The following is a 15,000-nucleotide window of genomic DNA, read 5'->3' on the forward strand; positions in this document are numbered from 1 at the left end:
CCCCAGCTCCGCCTGTCTCCGTCAGGATTGCCCTCCTCCATACCCAGCTCCGCCTGTCTCCGTCAGGATTGCCCTCCTCCCTCCCCAGCTCCGCCTGTCTCCGTCAGGATTACCCTCCTCCCTCCCCAGCTCCGCCTGTCTCCGTCAGGATTGCCCTCCTCCCTCCCCAGCTCCGCCTGTCTCCGTCAGGATTGCCCTCCTCCCTCCCCAGCTCCGCCTGTCTCCGTCAGGATTGCCCTCCCCCCTCCCCAGCTCCGCCTGTCTCCGTCAGGATTGCCCTCCTCCCTCCCCAGCTCCGCCTGTCTCCGTCAGGATTGCCCTCCTCCATCCCCAGCTCCGCCTGTCTCCGTCAGGATTGCCCTCCCCAGATCCGCCTGTCTCCGTCAGGATTGCCCTCCCCCCTCCCCAGCTCCGCCTATCTCCGTCAGGATTGCCCTCCTCCCTCCCCAGCTCCGCCTGTCTCCGTCAGGATTACCCTCCCCCCTCCCCAGCTCCGCCTGTCTCCGTCAGGATTGCCCTCCTCCCTCCCCAGCTCCGCCTGTCTCCGTCAGGATTGCCCTCCCCCCTCCCCAGCTCCGCCTGTCTCCGTCAGGATTGCCCTCCTCCCTCCCCAGCTCCGCCTGTCTCCGTCAGGATTGCCCTCCCCCCTCCCCAGCTCCGCCTGTCTCCGTCAGGATTGCCCTCCTCCATACCCAGCTCCGCCTGTCTCCGTCAGGATTGCCCTCCTCCCTCCCCAGCTCCGCCTGTCTCCGTCAGGATTACCCTCCTCCCTCCCCAGCTCCGCCTGTCTCCGTCAGGATTGCCCTCCTCCCTCCCCAGCTCCGCCTGTCTCCGTCAGGATTGCCCTCCTCCCTCCCCAGCTCCGCCTGTCTCCGTCAGGATTGCCCTCCCCCCTCCCCAGCTCCGCCTGTCTCCGTCAGGATTGCCCTCCTCCCTCCCCAGCTCCGCCTGTCTCCGTCAGGATTGCCCTCCTCCATCCCCAGCTCCGCCTGTCTCCGTCAGGATTACCCTCCCCCCTCCCCAGCTCCACCTGTCTCCGTCAGGATTGCCCTCCCCCCTCCCCAGCTCCGCCTGTCTCCGTCAGGATTGCCCTCCCCCATCCTCAGCTCCGCCTGTCTCAGACGTCAATCCTAACTGTATGCTAACTGTCAATCATATCTGACCATAGCGGTCCTGACAGAATTATGTGCAAGTAGCCGTGAAATAAGCGGGAGAATGTACATCCAGCTGGTTGTTATCTCAGAATAACCCCCCTTCAGGTGTGTGTGTGTGTGTGTGTGTGTGTGTGTGTGTGTGTGTATGTGTGTGTGATCTCAGAATAAACCCCCTCAGGTGTGTGTGTGTGTAACGACCGGCCGGATGTACATTATCCCTTATTTAAGCACTAACTCACTTCATTTTGACACAAGACTTGCTTCTCCAGTAAAGGTATCTTGATTTAAGAATGTTTTAGATGTTTGTGCTGGAAAGCGAGACCGAGGCCTTAAGGAAGACGCTGGTGTGTTCAGTGTTTGTGTGTGTTGTTGAGAGACAGACAGGAGGTCGATCTGACGCTTCTCACATTCATTCCTGCCTGCTTTTCTCTTGTGTGTGAGATCTGAGGTTATTCCTCCGAGCCGAGGCTTCACCCCATCCCATCCGCATTCGGTGTCGTGCGTGTGACGTCACGTCTGTCTATGACCTCTCATGTGCATGGACAGATGATGTGGACCGGATGAGGGGGGAGTGGCAGTGTGGCACGATAGAATAAACCAATCATTTCCATTCTTCAGTTCGTTATGCTGATGATAGCATTTAAAACACACTTTCTCATTATAACGTTTTTACAAAAGAACACAGTTTTACTATCATTTCGGAACAGCTGCATTAGACTATATTAGATGAGGACTTGCATTCAGGAAGTGTATTTCCCATTCATTCAATTAAAAGACACAAGACTGCGTACTAACGAGGGAATTAATTAACTAGTCGTCCCATAAAGCACTGGGGTTTTTGTCTTAAAGGGACGGTTCACCCAAAAATTATCATTCTGTTATAATTTACTCTCCCTCGTGGAACACAAAAGAATATATTTTGAAGAACATTGGGAACCGAATAACTTTGGACCCCATTAACTTCTTTAGTGTTGCATCGAAGACAGAAAGTCTGGTTTTTGAACATATGATGACCATTTTGGAGTGAACTATCGCGTTAACTGACTTTAACTTTCGCTTTAACCGACTTTTTGTAGCTAGGAAGCAATTTAGCTATACGCCAGTCTTTCAGTTTTTTCTGAATTACGTTAATTACAGTATGATTATTTTTTTTAAGCGCACTGATTTAGGCAGATCTCATCCCCGCCGGCACACAACCGACACTCAGTGCTGAAAGTGATCAAAATAATGCCAGCCGTAGAAAACGTTTAGTGCTAAATGGTTGTAAACAGTTGGAAATTGAAACCATTTTTAACCCTGATTCAACCGTGAATAAATATTGAAATGTGTTTTAAAAATGTCAGTTGTTTTAATGTTAGAAAAACGTTAGTGTTAAATGGTGGTAAAAAGATTAACAAAATCCTTTAAATTATTGCAACATCTGTACGAAAAGTTGATTCCATTTGCAAAATTCAATATGGATTCAACCGTTGATTCACGCATGAAATAATGTCAGTTGATGTTTCAGCGTTGGAAAAACGTTTAGCGCTAGATTAACAACGTACTTAGAAATCAATGTCGAAATCTCTACAGAAAGTAGAACGTTGAAACAATGTTGCAATATCAACGTTCATTCGATTTGCAGAATTGAAACCAGTTTTAACCCTAATTCACCTGTGAATAAATATTGAAATGTGCTTTAAAAATAATGTCAGTTGTTTTAATGTTAGAAAAAGGTTAGCGCTAAATGGTTGTGAAAATGCTTTAAATTATAGCAAGATCTGTATGAAAAGTAAAACATCGATTCAATTTGCAAAATTCAAAACTGATTCAACTGTTGATTCAACATGCATTCGATCTGCTAAACTGATTCAAAGTTCAACACTGATTCAACCTTGACTCAGATTTACTCGTGAATAATGTCAGTTGTTGCTTCAACACTGAAAAACAATGGTATTTAATGCAAAGTGGTCAACAAAACACTTCTGACTCGACAAGATCACATCATTGAAAGAATATCCGTGTTGATTCGATTTCCCGAATGGAAACAGAATCCAGAAATGCAGTTCATGGCGTCGCGTAACCTCGTCTCGTTCTCCAGAGGGTTTCTCCACAGTCGTTCGGCAGCGAAGGTCTAGAATGGGATTTATACTTCCGGTTCGGCCTCGTCTCATTCTGTCATTCAGACGCTTCAGACGTCCGTTAGTTGATGAGAGATCAGTCAGAACCTCAGATAGTCTTCATGTGTAGCTGCTCTTGCTTCAAACTATCTTGTTGCTTACACCCTTTTTCCTCTCTCTTCCTGTTTTCTTTCTTCACATTTAACCTGTTATGTATCCTCTTAAAAAGTGCCCATTAATGGTAAGTTGCCAATCGGCCCTGTGTTTTTTGGGGGTTTACTGTCAGTGGGATCCGCTCCCCCTCAAACCGTGTCTCTCTCTCTTTCTCTCTCTCTCTGTCTCTCTCTCTCTCTCTCTCTCTCTCTCTCTCTGGCATGGCCTGGTGTCGCACGCCCTCCCCGTCCACCTGTGCAGACATTAGCTGGCATGGCCTCCTCATACACACACCGTGTGTGAAACACCCTCCACTCACCTCCATCCTCACACTGCAAAACATGCTTTCTTACTTACTATTTTTGTCTTGTTTCCAGTTCAAATATAAACAAATCAAGATGCGTTTACTAAATGAGTAAAATGCTTTAAGATATTATGTGTTGTTTTCTGGGGGAAAAAATCCAAATGAAGTTTTGCTTAAAACAAGCTAAATGATCTGCCAATGGGGTCAGAAAAATAATGTTAATTCAAACGGAAACAGGATTATTTTTCTGACCCCATTGGCAGATCATTTAGCTTGTTTTAAGCAAAACTTCATTTGGATTTTTTCCCCCAGAAAACAACACATAATATCTTATGATATTTTACTCTTCTAGTAAATGCATCTTGATTTTTACATATTTGGACTGGAAACGACCAAAACACTAAGTAAGAAAGCGTGTTTTGCAGTGCACATGTGCTTCTTTTGCTTTTGGTTCTGGTTTTGGTTCTGGTTCCCGACCCTGTTGTGAAGGTTCCACATCCACACATCACCGTAACCCTTCATTCATCCGGACACCATTCCACCATTCGTGCGATCTCTAGCAAGCTAGTTTATGAGAACAGACGGCTTTGTTTTGATGTGTATCTTTGAGGTGCGCGTTCTGTTTATGCACATGTCGGATTAGAGTTGTGTTGTTGTTGTTGTTGTTGTTGTTGTGCTCATCTCTTCATGTAGTCGTCGTTTAGCAGCCGTAAACCCTTCGTTTATCCCTGTTTGCTGACTGCTTTTGTGGCTTTGGTTTAGACGAGAGCCAGACGATGACCAGCGAGACCAGCAGCCTGGTTCAGTCACACACACACTCCTATAAGAAGCGTGAGGCGCTGGACGTCCCGTACCAGACCGGACAGCTTCACCCGGCGATCCGAGTGGCCGATCTCCTGCAACACATCACTCAGATGAAGTGCGCCGAGGGCTACGGCTTCAAGGAGGAGTACGAGGTGATTCTGCAGGTGGACATGCCAAACATGCTTTTCTTACGCAGTGTTTCTGTCTGGTTTCCAGTCCAAATATCTAAAAAATTCTTAAATCGAGATGCACTTACTAGATGAGTAAAGTGACATAAGAAATTCTGTCTTGTTTCCTGATAAATAAATAAAAAAAGTGTGTTTTTGACCGTATGATGATCATATGTGCCAGTTGGGTAAGAAAAATAATCTTGTTTTCTATAAGAATTAAGACTTTATTTTATAAATTTTTTATCAGAAAACCGGATAGAATTTCTTATGTCATTTTACTTTTCTAGTAAATGCTTCATGATTTAAGATTTCTTTGTTCATGATTTAAGATTTCTTTGATATTTGGACTGGAAACAAGTCAAACATACTAAGTAAGAAAATCATTTTTTGCAGTGTACTCTTACTATCATTTGTTTTGTCACGTTTGTGCATCACTGCATGCTGTTATGAATAATTCATCCTGAAAAATCTTTTAGTCACATTTAAAGTGCCCCTATTATGCATTTTCGAGTGTAAAAAGTGCGCAAAGTTTTAAAGCTCAAACGGCAGATAAATAAAGTTATTGTTTACTGAAAGAAAGAAGTGATTCTGAACTAAAACGAGTCGTCAGTAATTCAGTCTCACTTCCTGTTACAATGTAACAGTGTAACTAATTAGCATAATGCCCGCCTCTGGTCTTGATTGGCTGGGCAGCATCTCTTAGCTCCGCCCTCAAACACTGTAATGTATCTGAGACTGGAAGAGTTTGGCTCGTGTTGTTCGTGTGGAGAAGACGCTGTTTTCTGAGATTGATACAGTGAAATCCACTCCATCGTCACTGTTCGCATCACTGTGATCAAGAGCTGAGACTCAGATAAGATAATGAGCGTTTGCTTTCTGACCAATCACTGCAGAGCAGCTCTCAGAGAGGCGGAGCTTAGAGAGACTGAATCTTCAAACCAAGCGTTTCAGACGCTGAGAGGAAAGAGCTGACGCTGAAGATTAAAGTGTTTTTTTGTAAAACTGTTGTAAGAGACTCAGAAAGCCTTTAAAACAGCATGATAGGGCACTTTAATCAATGTCATTCCAAACCTGACTTTATTTCTTCTGTGAAGCAAAGGAGATGTTTAGCAGAATGTCCAAGCTTCTGTTTTGCATAAAACAAAAGTGGATTTTATGTCACTTTTTTTTGGTCCTTTTTTTATGTTTGCTTGATTTTCATGTTTTATTTAATGGGGAAAAAAGTAATACAGGTTTGGAACGACATGAGAATGAGTAAATGATTCAACTATTCTTTTAATTTTTACTGCAAAAATGTATGTTCTTCCTCAGTGTTTCTGTCTCGTTTTCCAGCACAAACATCTAAACATCCTCAAATCAAGATTCATTTACTGGAGAAGAAGCAAAATGACTGAAGATATTAAGTCTTGTTTACTGAAAAAAATATCAAAATAAAGTGAGTTTGTGCTTAAAACAAGATCAAATATCTGTCATCAGAACAATCAACTTTATTCAAAGGGAAAACAAGATCATATTTCTGACTCCACTGGCAGACATTTGTTCTTGTTTTAAGCACAAACTCACTTTATTTTGATATTTTTTTCAGTAAACAAGACTTAATATCTTCAGTCATTTTGCTTCTTCTCCAGTAAATGAATCTTGATTTGAGGATGTTTAGATGTTTGTGTTGGAGAACGAGTGAGAAGATCGTGAGGAAGAGATATTCCGTGATCTCATGTCAACTCCGGCCCGCTCCAGTGTTGGTTCTGTCCCGGCCACACACACACACACACGCTGATCCACGGCTCTGTGTGTGTGTGTGTGTGTGTGCCATCCTCTCACTCACAGCTTGATCCTCCACATCCCACTGAAGTAAATATTTCAGGCCGGAGCGCTGGTTGGGAGCCGCCCCGAGGGCTCGTTCATTATGGATAGAGTGTTTTAGAGTTGAGGTAGATGTTGAGTTCAGCACACACTCCATCTTGTGTTAACTGTGTTTTCACCCTCCATGTTGAATGACAGTCGCACAGTGATTGAGATGACCAGCACTAAAATATTCCCTTATCTTTCCCTCCGACACATGCTTCTTGTTATTCCGTACATTAACTTTGGAAAAGATAAACGAGGTAAGCAGTCTTTTGGATATATGTAAGATGTTTGAGTTGCTGATATGAAAGATTTGTCCCTAAAGCTCCTGTAACTGGCCCTTCGCTAAGCCCCGCCTTAAAACACTCATTGACCAATCCTAGCTGAGCAGCTGTTTTTTATTTATTTTATTGAAATAGCAATAACAATAGGGGAATATAGAGTCGTGCAAAACACTTGAATCTTTAGCTTAGCGGCGTTTGCGTCTGCTGTATGATTTTGTTCTTTTTCAAATGCAATGCGCAGTTTAAAACTATGAAAACACATGAGGAAATATTGTTGCAGAGTTACACGGAGAGAAGGATTTTTCCATCTTTTAATAAATCTTATTTTGACTGTAAGAAGTTTGAATGAAGCCAATGCATAATTGAACTATTTCTTTAAAGAGCAGCAAGTCAAGTCAGCTTCATTTCTACAGATCTACTTGCTCGGAAAATAACAGTGTTGCAAAATTCATTGAGTTCTAAAATGACAGATTAATAAGATCAATAACGGTGTCTGTGTTACAAAGTTCATCAATAATGAAACGGCTTTGAAGGAGCTCTACAGAAGCGGTGTCATAATTCATTTCCAGACCATGAAAGAATAGTGTGTGACCCTGGATCATAAAGCCAGTCTCGAGTCGCACGGGTTTATCTGTGGCAGTCGCCAACTTTACATGTATGGGTCAAAATGATAGATTTTTCTTTTATGCCAAAAATCATTAGGATATTCAGTAAAGATCATGTTCCATGAAGATATTTAGTCAATTTCCTACCGTAAATATATCAAAAAATTATTTTTGTGAGTGAATGCTCAACTTTAAAGGGGATTTTCTCAATATTTCGATGTTTTTGCTCCCTCAGATTCCAGATCTCGGCCAAATATTGTCCTATCCTAACAAAGCACACATCAATGGAAAGCTTATTTATTCAGTCCAGCATCCCAGAACAACATGCATTATTAAATCTGGCTTGATGCTTGTTTTATTCATGCTTGTTTTGACATCTTTCGGCGAGCGAGTGTTAATCAGCGTCAGTTTCGGCGCGACGGCTTGTTATATTTGACTTCACCTTCTCCTTTATCCTCGGCGCCACCGGAGGATCCGGAGAGGTTCATGTTATAGAGTTTGATCCAGATCTGGTTCTCAGAATTGTGAGTTTGAGCTCATGGTTCCAGGCCAGCGTCTGATTGGCTGTGGTTTCGAGGTTCAGCCAATCACAGCGAGTGTCCTCGAGGGACAGAAACAGCCTGGAGCTTCCCATCAGCCATTGCACCATCTCGACCCATGAAGCTTATTTATTCAGCACCACATTTCTATATTTCAAAAGATTATTTTTCCATCACGCCCAGTCTGAGAATCATCACTCTCTCCGGTTTCGCTCCAGCAAGTCTTTAAGTTGTTGTGTGTGTTTGTACGTGTTGTGTTTATGCATCCACACATCCTCACGGAAGCGCCGTCAGTGTTTGCCTGACAGATTCTGCTCTTTATACGCGCCTCGGCTCTGTCGACGCTCTCGGAGGCGTGTGTGTGGATATTTAAATGTGTGTGTTTGTGCTGACTCCGGCGTCTGACACGCGTCTCCTGCAGTTTGACTCAGTTCGCTTTATTCCCGGACTCCCGCATCTCATTATCTGAGGGTGCTTGTCACTCGTTCGCTCGCTGCCACACACTGTCACTTCCGAGACGTCACGCGTCTCCACACACACACACACACGCGTCTCCACACACACCAGGCCTCGGTGAACGACAAGCCGAGACAGAGAAGCGGCGTCAACATGCATTACATCGCGCTAATGTCTCTCTTGATGCACGAACGCAAATGCAAACACAGTGAATGCTGTTGAACTTTCTATTCCTCGAAAAAAACTGGAAAATAAAATGCATCACCATTTCCTCAACTCTGATAATAATCATAAATGTTTCTTGAGCATCAAAACCTCATATTAGAGTGATTTCTGAAGGATCATGTGACACTGAAGACTGGAGTAATGACCCAGGAATAAGTTACGCTTTACTGTATATTCACACAGAGAACAGATGATCTACACTGGAGTGATATTTCAGGATTCCCGAGACCTCATGAATCATGATAAACCGTAACGCTTTAGTTATGATCTCCGTCACCTCGATCAGAGACGTCATTAAAGCACAGAGTCATCATCGTGTTCAATCACACACTCTCACACACACACACTCTCACACACACACACACACACACACACACACACACACACACACACACACTCTCACACACACACACACACACACACACACACACACTCTCGCACACACACACACACACACACACACACACACACACACACACTCTCTCACACACACACACACACACACACACACACACACTCTCTCTCTCACACACACACACACACACACACACACACACTCTCTCTCACACACACTCTCTCTCTCACACACTCTCTCTCACACACACACTCTCTGTGGACAGTGAAATAGCGCCGTGAAGACTGGCCTTCAGAAGCCAGCGCTGAGGTTTATTTTCATAATCATCTGTAATTGCTCTTCTTCATTAATGTTTCATGAGCTTCGGTTCAGGAGGAACAAACGTCTGGTGTGATTCGATTCCTTTCTCGCTCTTTAATTCCCTCCAATGTAAATCATGTGCTGAGAAGATGTTCTGAAGTCTCACACACACACTCGTTTGTGGAGTGATGTTTAACTAGACGTCTGGATAATGCCAGAAACACAAACCCTCATCCTTCCCTCGCACTTTATAACGTCTCTTTCCCTCGAACGCCCTGAAATTATACTTCTTCTTTTTTGCCCAGAAAGCTTATTTTATTTCATTTTGATCATATTTTTAATGCAATTTTTTGGAAATTTTTTGTTCATTTTTATTTTTATTTTACCTTAATAATAAATAATAATTCAAGCACATTCCTCACATTCTTTCAACTTAAATTCAAAATGACTCACAATTTCATGCATAACCCTTTTAATTCAGCTCTAGATATCTCACATTGGGTGTGTGTGCATTCAGATACACATGTAGACATTATAGAATATTGTTTTGGTAAAGCTTTAGCATTTTTAGTTTGATTTTTGAGCAGTTTTAGGTTTTTCTATGTGAACTGAAGCATTCCTCGCATTCGTTCAGTCCTGAGGCGTCAAACTGAGCTTTACATGAGTTTCGGGGTAAAATGAGCCGCTCGACTGAAACACTGTTAGTAGTCTTTCCCCATGACAGACTTTATCAGGATCTGTTGTGTTGACCTTTAACCTGTCGTTCGTTCTCTCTGCTAACCCTCGTTCTGTCTGTGTTTATGCTTGTGTTTATGCTTGTGTTTATGATTGTGTTTCAGAGCTTCTTCGAAGGACAGGCGGCGCCGTGGGACTCGGCCAAGAAAGACGAGAACCGAATGAAGAACCGCTACGGGAACATCATCGCATGTACGTAGAGAAGCGAGTTCCTCCGAGCGTGTGTGTGTGAAGAGAGCTTCACACACACACACACACACACACAGCGTCAGTGGTCATTATGAAAATGAGCTTATAGTAATTAGGATGATTTTTCCGGACGTTGCTTTAAGACACAGTTGTCCCAGGAGCCGCTGGGTGTGTGTGTGTGTGTGTGTGTGTGTGTGTGTGTGTGTGTGTGTGTGTGTGTGTGTGAAGCGTGTGTTTGTTTTAGGCGTGTGTGTGTGTGTGTGTGTGTGTGTGTGTGTGAAGCGGCATCACATGACTTCAGTGTCTCTCGGACGAGACGAACCAAACTTACACACAAACAGAAAATCAACACTGTTCAATCACACCGTCTCTGGGATTAAAAAAATTATTTCTGGTACTTTTTGTGAGGATAGTCCATATAAATACAGGTCTCACTCCACTCTCTCGCTTTTTCTTCTGACACCCAGTTATAATATAATATAATATAATATGTAAGGGATAATGTATAGTGAGCCGGTTGTTATAGTGAATAACAACCCCGACAGGCTGAACGGGATCCCGACGCGAAGCGGAGGGATCTTGAATCAGCCTGAAGGGGTTGTTATTCACTATAACAACCGGCTCACTATACATTATCCCGCTTATTACATGGCTACCTACAAAATAAATAAATAATTTGCCGCGAATTATTGATTTAAAAAGGGGTTATTGGTTTAAAAACGATTGTATTGCTTCCGCTAAAGAAAATAGTCCGTTCCGCGTCCATAGCAACGCGCTGTTTTTCATGGCAACGGTCTGTTATACTTCGCAGCGGTCTGTTATAAAGAAATAACAGACCGCATTCTATATTGGAATTCAGCCAAGCCATGTAATAAAATATAATATAATATAATATAATGAGCGTTAATGTTCATGCCTGAGATGGTACCGAATGATGACTGTAACTCATGTTGTGTGTGTTTGTTTCTCTCTAATGAATGTTTCTGATCTGACGATTGTGTGTGTGTGTGTGTGTGTGTGTGTGTGTGTGTGTGTGTGTGTGTGTGTGTGTGTGTGTGTGTGTGTGTGTGTGTGTGTGTGTGTTTTCAGACGATCACTCGCGTGTGCGACTGCAGCCTCTGGACGGAGAGCAGAGCTCCGATTACATTAATGCTAATTATGTTGATGTAAGTATAAGTACACACACCTGCCACAGCTTACATTACAGGTCTGTGTGTGTGTGTGTGTGTGTGTGTGTGTGTGTGTGTGTGTGTGTGTGTGTGTGTGTGTGTGTGTGTGTGTGTGTGTGATGGGTAGGTTCAGGGGTCGGGTTAGTATGTGTGTGCGTTTTCCCTCATTCAGTAAGTGTCAGGATCACAGCTCCTCTCATTCTCGTCTCGTCTCACCAAACACACACACACACACTCCCAGTTAATCCAGAAGTACGTCAGCAGATTTAGGATTAGATTTTCCCTAATATATGTGTTATATTATGTTATGCTGCTCTATAGTTAATAAATATTTTTATTACACAGTGTTAGTACCTCAGATGTCACTCTTTTGTATCTCAGGAAACATAATTGTTTTTTATTGTGAGGTCATAAAAGAAACTTGATGTCTATAACATTCCATCCCAGAATTCCCTCGTCCTGTGGTTATTGAGTCGTTGATTCATTGAGTCGTTGAGTTGTTGAGTTCTTGAGTTCTTGAGTCGTTGAGTTGTTGAGTTATTGAGTTGTTGAGTTATTGAGTCGTTGAGTTATTGAGTCGTTGAGTTGTTGAAGTAATGAGTCGTTGAGTTGTTGAGTTATTGAGTCGTTGATTCATTGAGTCGTTGAGTTATTGAGTCGTTGAGTTATTCAGTCGTTGAGTTATTGAGTCGTTGAGTTGAGTTGTTGAGTCATTGAGTCGTTTAGTTGTTGAGTCATTGAGTCGTTGAGTTGTTGAGTCGTTGAGTTATTGAGTCGTTGAGTTATTGAGTCGTTGAGTTATTGAGTCGTTGAGTTATTGAGTCGTTGAGTTATTGAGTCGTTGAGTTGTTGAGTTATTGAGTCGTTGAGTTATTGAGTCGTTGATTCATTGAGTCGTTGAGTTATTGAGTCGTTGAGTTATTCAGTCGTTGAGTTATTGAGTCGTCGAGTTGTTGAGTTGAGTCGTTGAGTTATTGAGTCGTTGAATTATTGAGTCGTTGAGTTGAGTTATTGAGTCGTTGAGTTATTGAGTCGTTGAGTTGTTGAGTTGTTGAGTTGTTGAGTTATTGAGTCGTTGAGTTATTGAGTCGTTGATTCATTGAGTCGTTGAGTTATTGAGTCGTTGATTTATTATGTCGTTGAGTTATTGAGTTGTTGAGTTGAGTTGTTGAGTCATTGAGTCGTTGAGTTGTTGAGTTGTTGAGTCATTGAGTCGTTGAGTTGTTGAGTTATTGAGTCGTTGAGTTATTGAGTCGTTGAGTTGTTGAGTTATTGAGTCATTGAGTCGTTGAGTCGTTGAGTTGTTGAGTTATTGAGTCGTTGAGTTATTGAGTCGTTGAGTTGTTGAGTTATTGAGTCGTTGAGTTATTGAGTCGTTGAGTTATTGAGTTGTTGAGTCATTGAGTCGTTGAGTTATTGAGTCGTTGAGTTATTGAGTCGTTGAGTTATTGAGTCGTTGAGTTGTTGAGTTATTGAGTCGTTGAGTTGTTGAGTTATTGAGTCGTTGAGTTGTTGATTTATTGAGTCGTTGAGTTGTTGAGTCATTGAGTCATTGAGTCGTTGAGTTGTTGAGTTATTGAGTCGTTGAGTTATTGAGTCGTTGAGTTGTTGAGTTATTGAGTCGTTGAGTTATTGAGTCGTTGAGTTATTGAGTTGTTGAGTCATTGAGTCGTTGAGTTATTGAGTCGTTGAGTTATTGAGTCGTTGAGTTATTGAGTCGTTGAGTTGTTGAGTTATTGAGTCGTTGATTTGTTGAGTTATTGATTCGTTGAGTTGTTGAGTTATTGAGTCGTTGAGTTTTCCGAGTCTATAGTATTAAACTCTCATGATGATTTTATAACTATCACAAACAAATCAAATTAAGCATATTTCATAACCTTTTGGAACTTGTAAAGGTTAAATTTGAGCAGATGATTTAAAAACATCACGTCATCATAGTGTATCAGACGCCAGCGCCACCTTGAGGAATACAGCGGAATCGCATCGAGTAAATACTTAAACTATTCCATTCCTCGGGTCGCTAGTGATTCTATACACTTTATACAAAAACATTAATCAGAAAACTGACATTTTTTAAACATCCTCATAGAAATAAAGTCTGACAGGATGATCAGTAAATGATGACAGAATGCGCGTTCCTTTAATGACGTTACCAGCGTGTTTCTGTTGTTCAGTGTTTGCTAAATGAGGCAGAAGCAGAAGGCGGTTAATAACCATAATTTGTTTTATAGATGAATTCTCAGAGTAGATCATTAAAATCTTCCTGCTCCCTCATAAGAAGAGTTATGCAGAAACACACGTCACTGACCCTGAAACACTGCGTCACGTCGACCACAACAGGCCTGAGTCTGAACCTCTTCATCTATATCTTCATCTCAACATCTGATGATGAAGATGTTGAGATGAAGATGTTGAGATGAAGATGTTGAAGATACCTTAAACACACGTCACTGACCCTGAAACACTGCGTCACGTCGACCAGATCAGTTCAGATCCTCGGTTCAGATCCTCGGTTCAGGGCCTCGGTTCAGATTCTCGGTCCAGGGCCTCGGTTCAGATTCTATCATTTATCTATCATTATCATCAGATTCACCAGAGTCTGAACCTCTTCATCTTCATCTTCATCTGAACATCTGCATAATGAGATGTAATTGTGCGGCGAGACTCTGAACACACAGAATGAATGTTTCATGAGTCTCGCTCGAGTCTCCGGCCAGAAACGAGCTGAATGTGACTTATACAGACTTCATCTAAACTTTCCCTTTAGATGAACATTATTCATAAATAAAGTAAACAATGTTTTTGCTTTGTACTTTTGAGTTTGGCTGTAGTAATTGTAATGATTTATGCTTTATATAATATTAAAGAGAGAGAGAGATGATGTGGAAGAGTGTGGTGATGATGATGAGGAAGAGTTACAGTGCTTCTTCCTCCTCTGAGCTTCGCTGGGAAACGAGATTCTTGACAAATGGAATGAGCGGATTATCCAAATCCCACAGACATTGAGCCTCTATTCTATTATTCTATAACATAATCCCACAATCTGTGTTGGAGGAATTATTGAAGATATGTGCACAGAAGGAGAATATCAACTGTGTGTGCGTGCGTGCGTGCGTGTGTGTGTATGTGTGTCTGTGTCTGTGTGTGTGTGTGTCTACCTGTATTAAATAGTTTTAAATTATTATTTTAAATTATTATATGTAATATTACATAATTGATAATTATATTTAAATAATTGTTAATATAATTTAAATATAAAATAAATGTATGATTTATTATTTAATCTTGCTAAAATTGTATTTTTGCATATTCTAAAATATAATGTTCTTGTTTTCTGTACAGGGTTACCATCGACCGAACCACTACATCGCCACACAAGGTAAGACACACACATTCATTACTTTGTGTTTAACTTTAGGCTGAAAACACACACACGCACACACACACACACACACACACACACACACACACACACACACACACACACTCACTCACTCACTCACTCACTCACTCACTCACTCATGTGTGATTGGTGGTTAATTGTAGTTTCTGATTGGTGGTTAATTGTAGTTTCTGATTGGTGGTTAATTGTAGTTTTTGATTGGTGGTAATTG

The 15,000-nt window shown here is 42.0% G+C and overlaps 1 protein-coding gene across 11 annotated transcripts in view; it reads left to right on the plus strand.

Moving 5' to 3' along the window:
• The window catches only part of ptprma (protein tyrosine phosphatase receptor type Ma), a 296,654-nt gene that overhangs the window by 239,094 nt on the left and 42,560 nt on the right, over window positions 1-15,000 (plus strand). For all 11 annotated transcript variants that reach the window (XM_081352828.1, XM_081352833.1, XM_081352834.1 and 8 more), the window contains 4 exons: window positions 4,473-4,666; window positions 10,133-10,220; window positions 11,307-11,383; window positions 14,729-14,765. In XM_081352828.1, coding sequence (XP_081208954.1) covers window positions 4,473-4,666; window positions 10,133-10,220; window positions 11,307-11,383; window positions 14,729-14,765 — 396 coding nt within the window. The remainder of the gene's footprint in view (window positions 1-4,472; window positions 4,667-10,132; window positions 10,221-11,306; window positions 11,384-14,728; window positions 14,766-15,000) is intronic.

The sequence above is a fragment of the Scardinius erythrophthalmus genome (genome assembly GCF_964197995.2).
Source record: "Scardinius erythrophthalmus genome assembly, chromosome: 22".
Classification (NCBI taxonomy): domain Eukaryota; kingdom Metazoa; phylum Chordata; class Actinopteri; order Cypriniformes; family Leuciscidae; genus Scardinius; species Scardinius erythrophthalmus.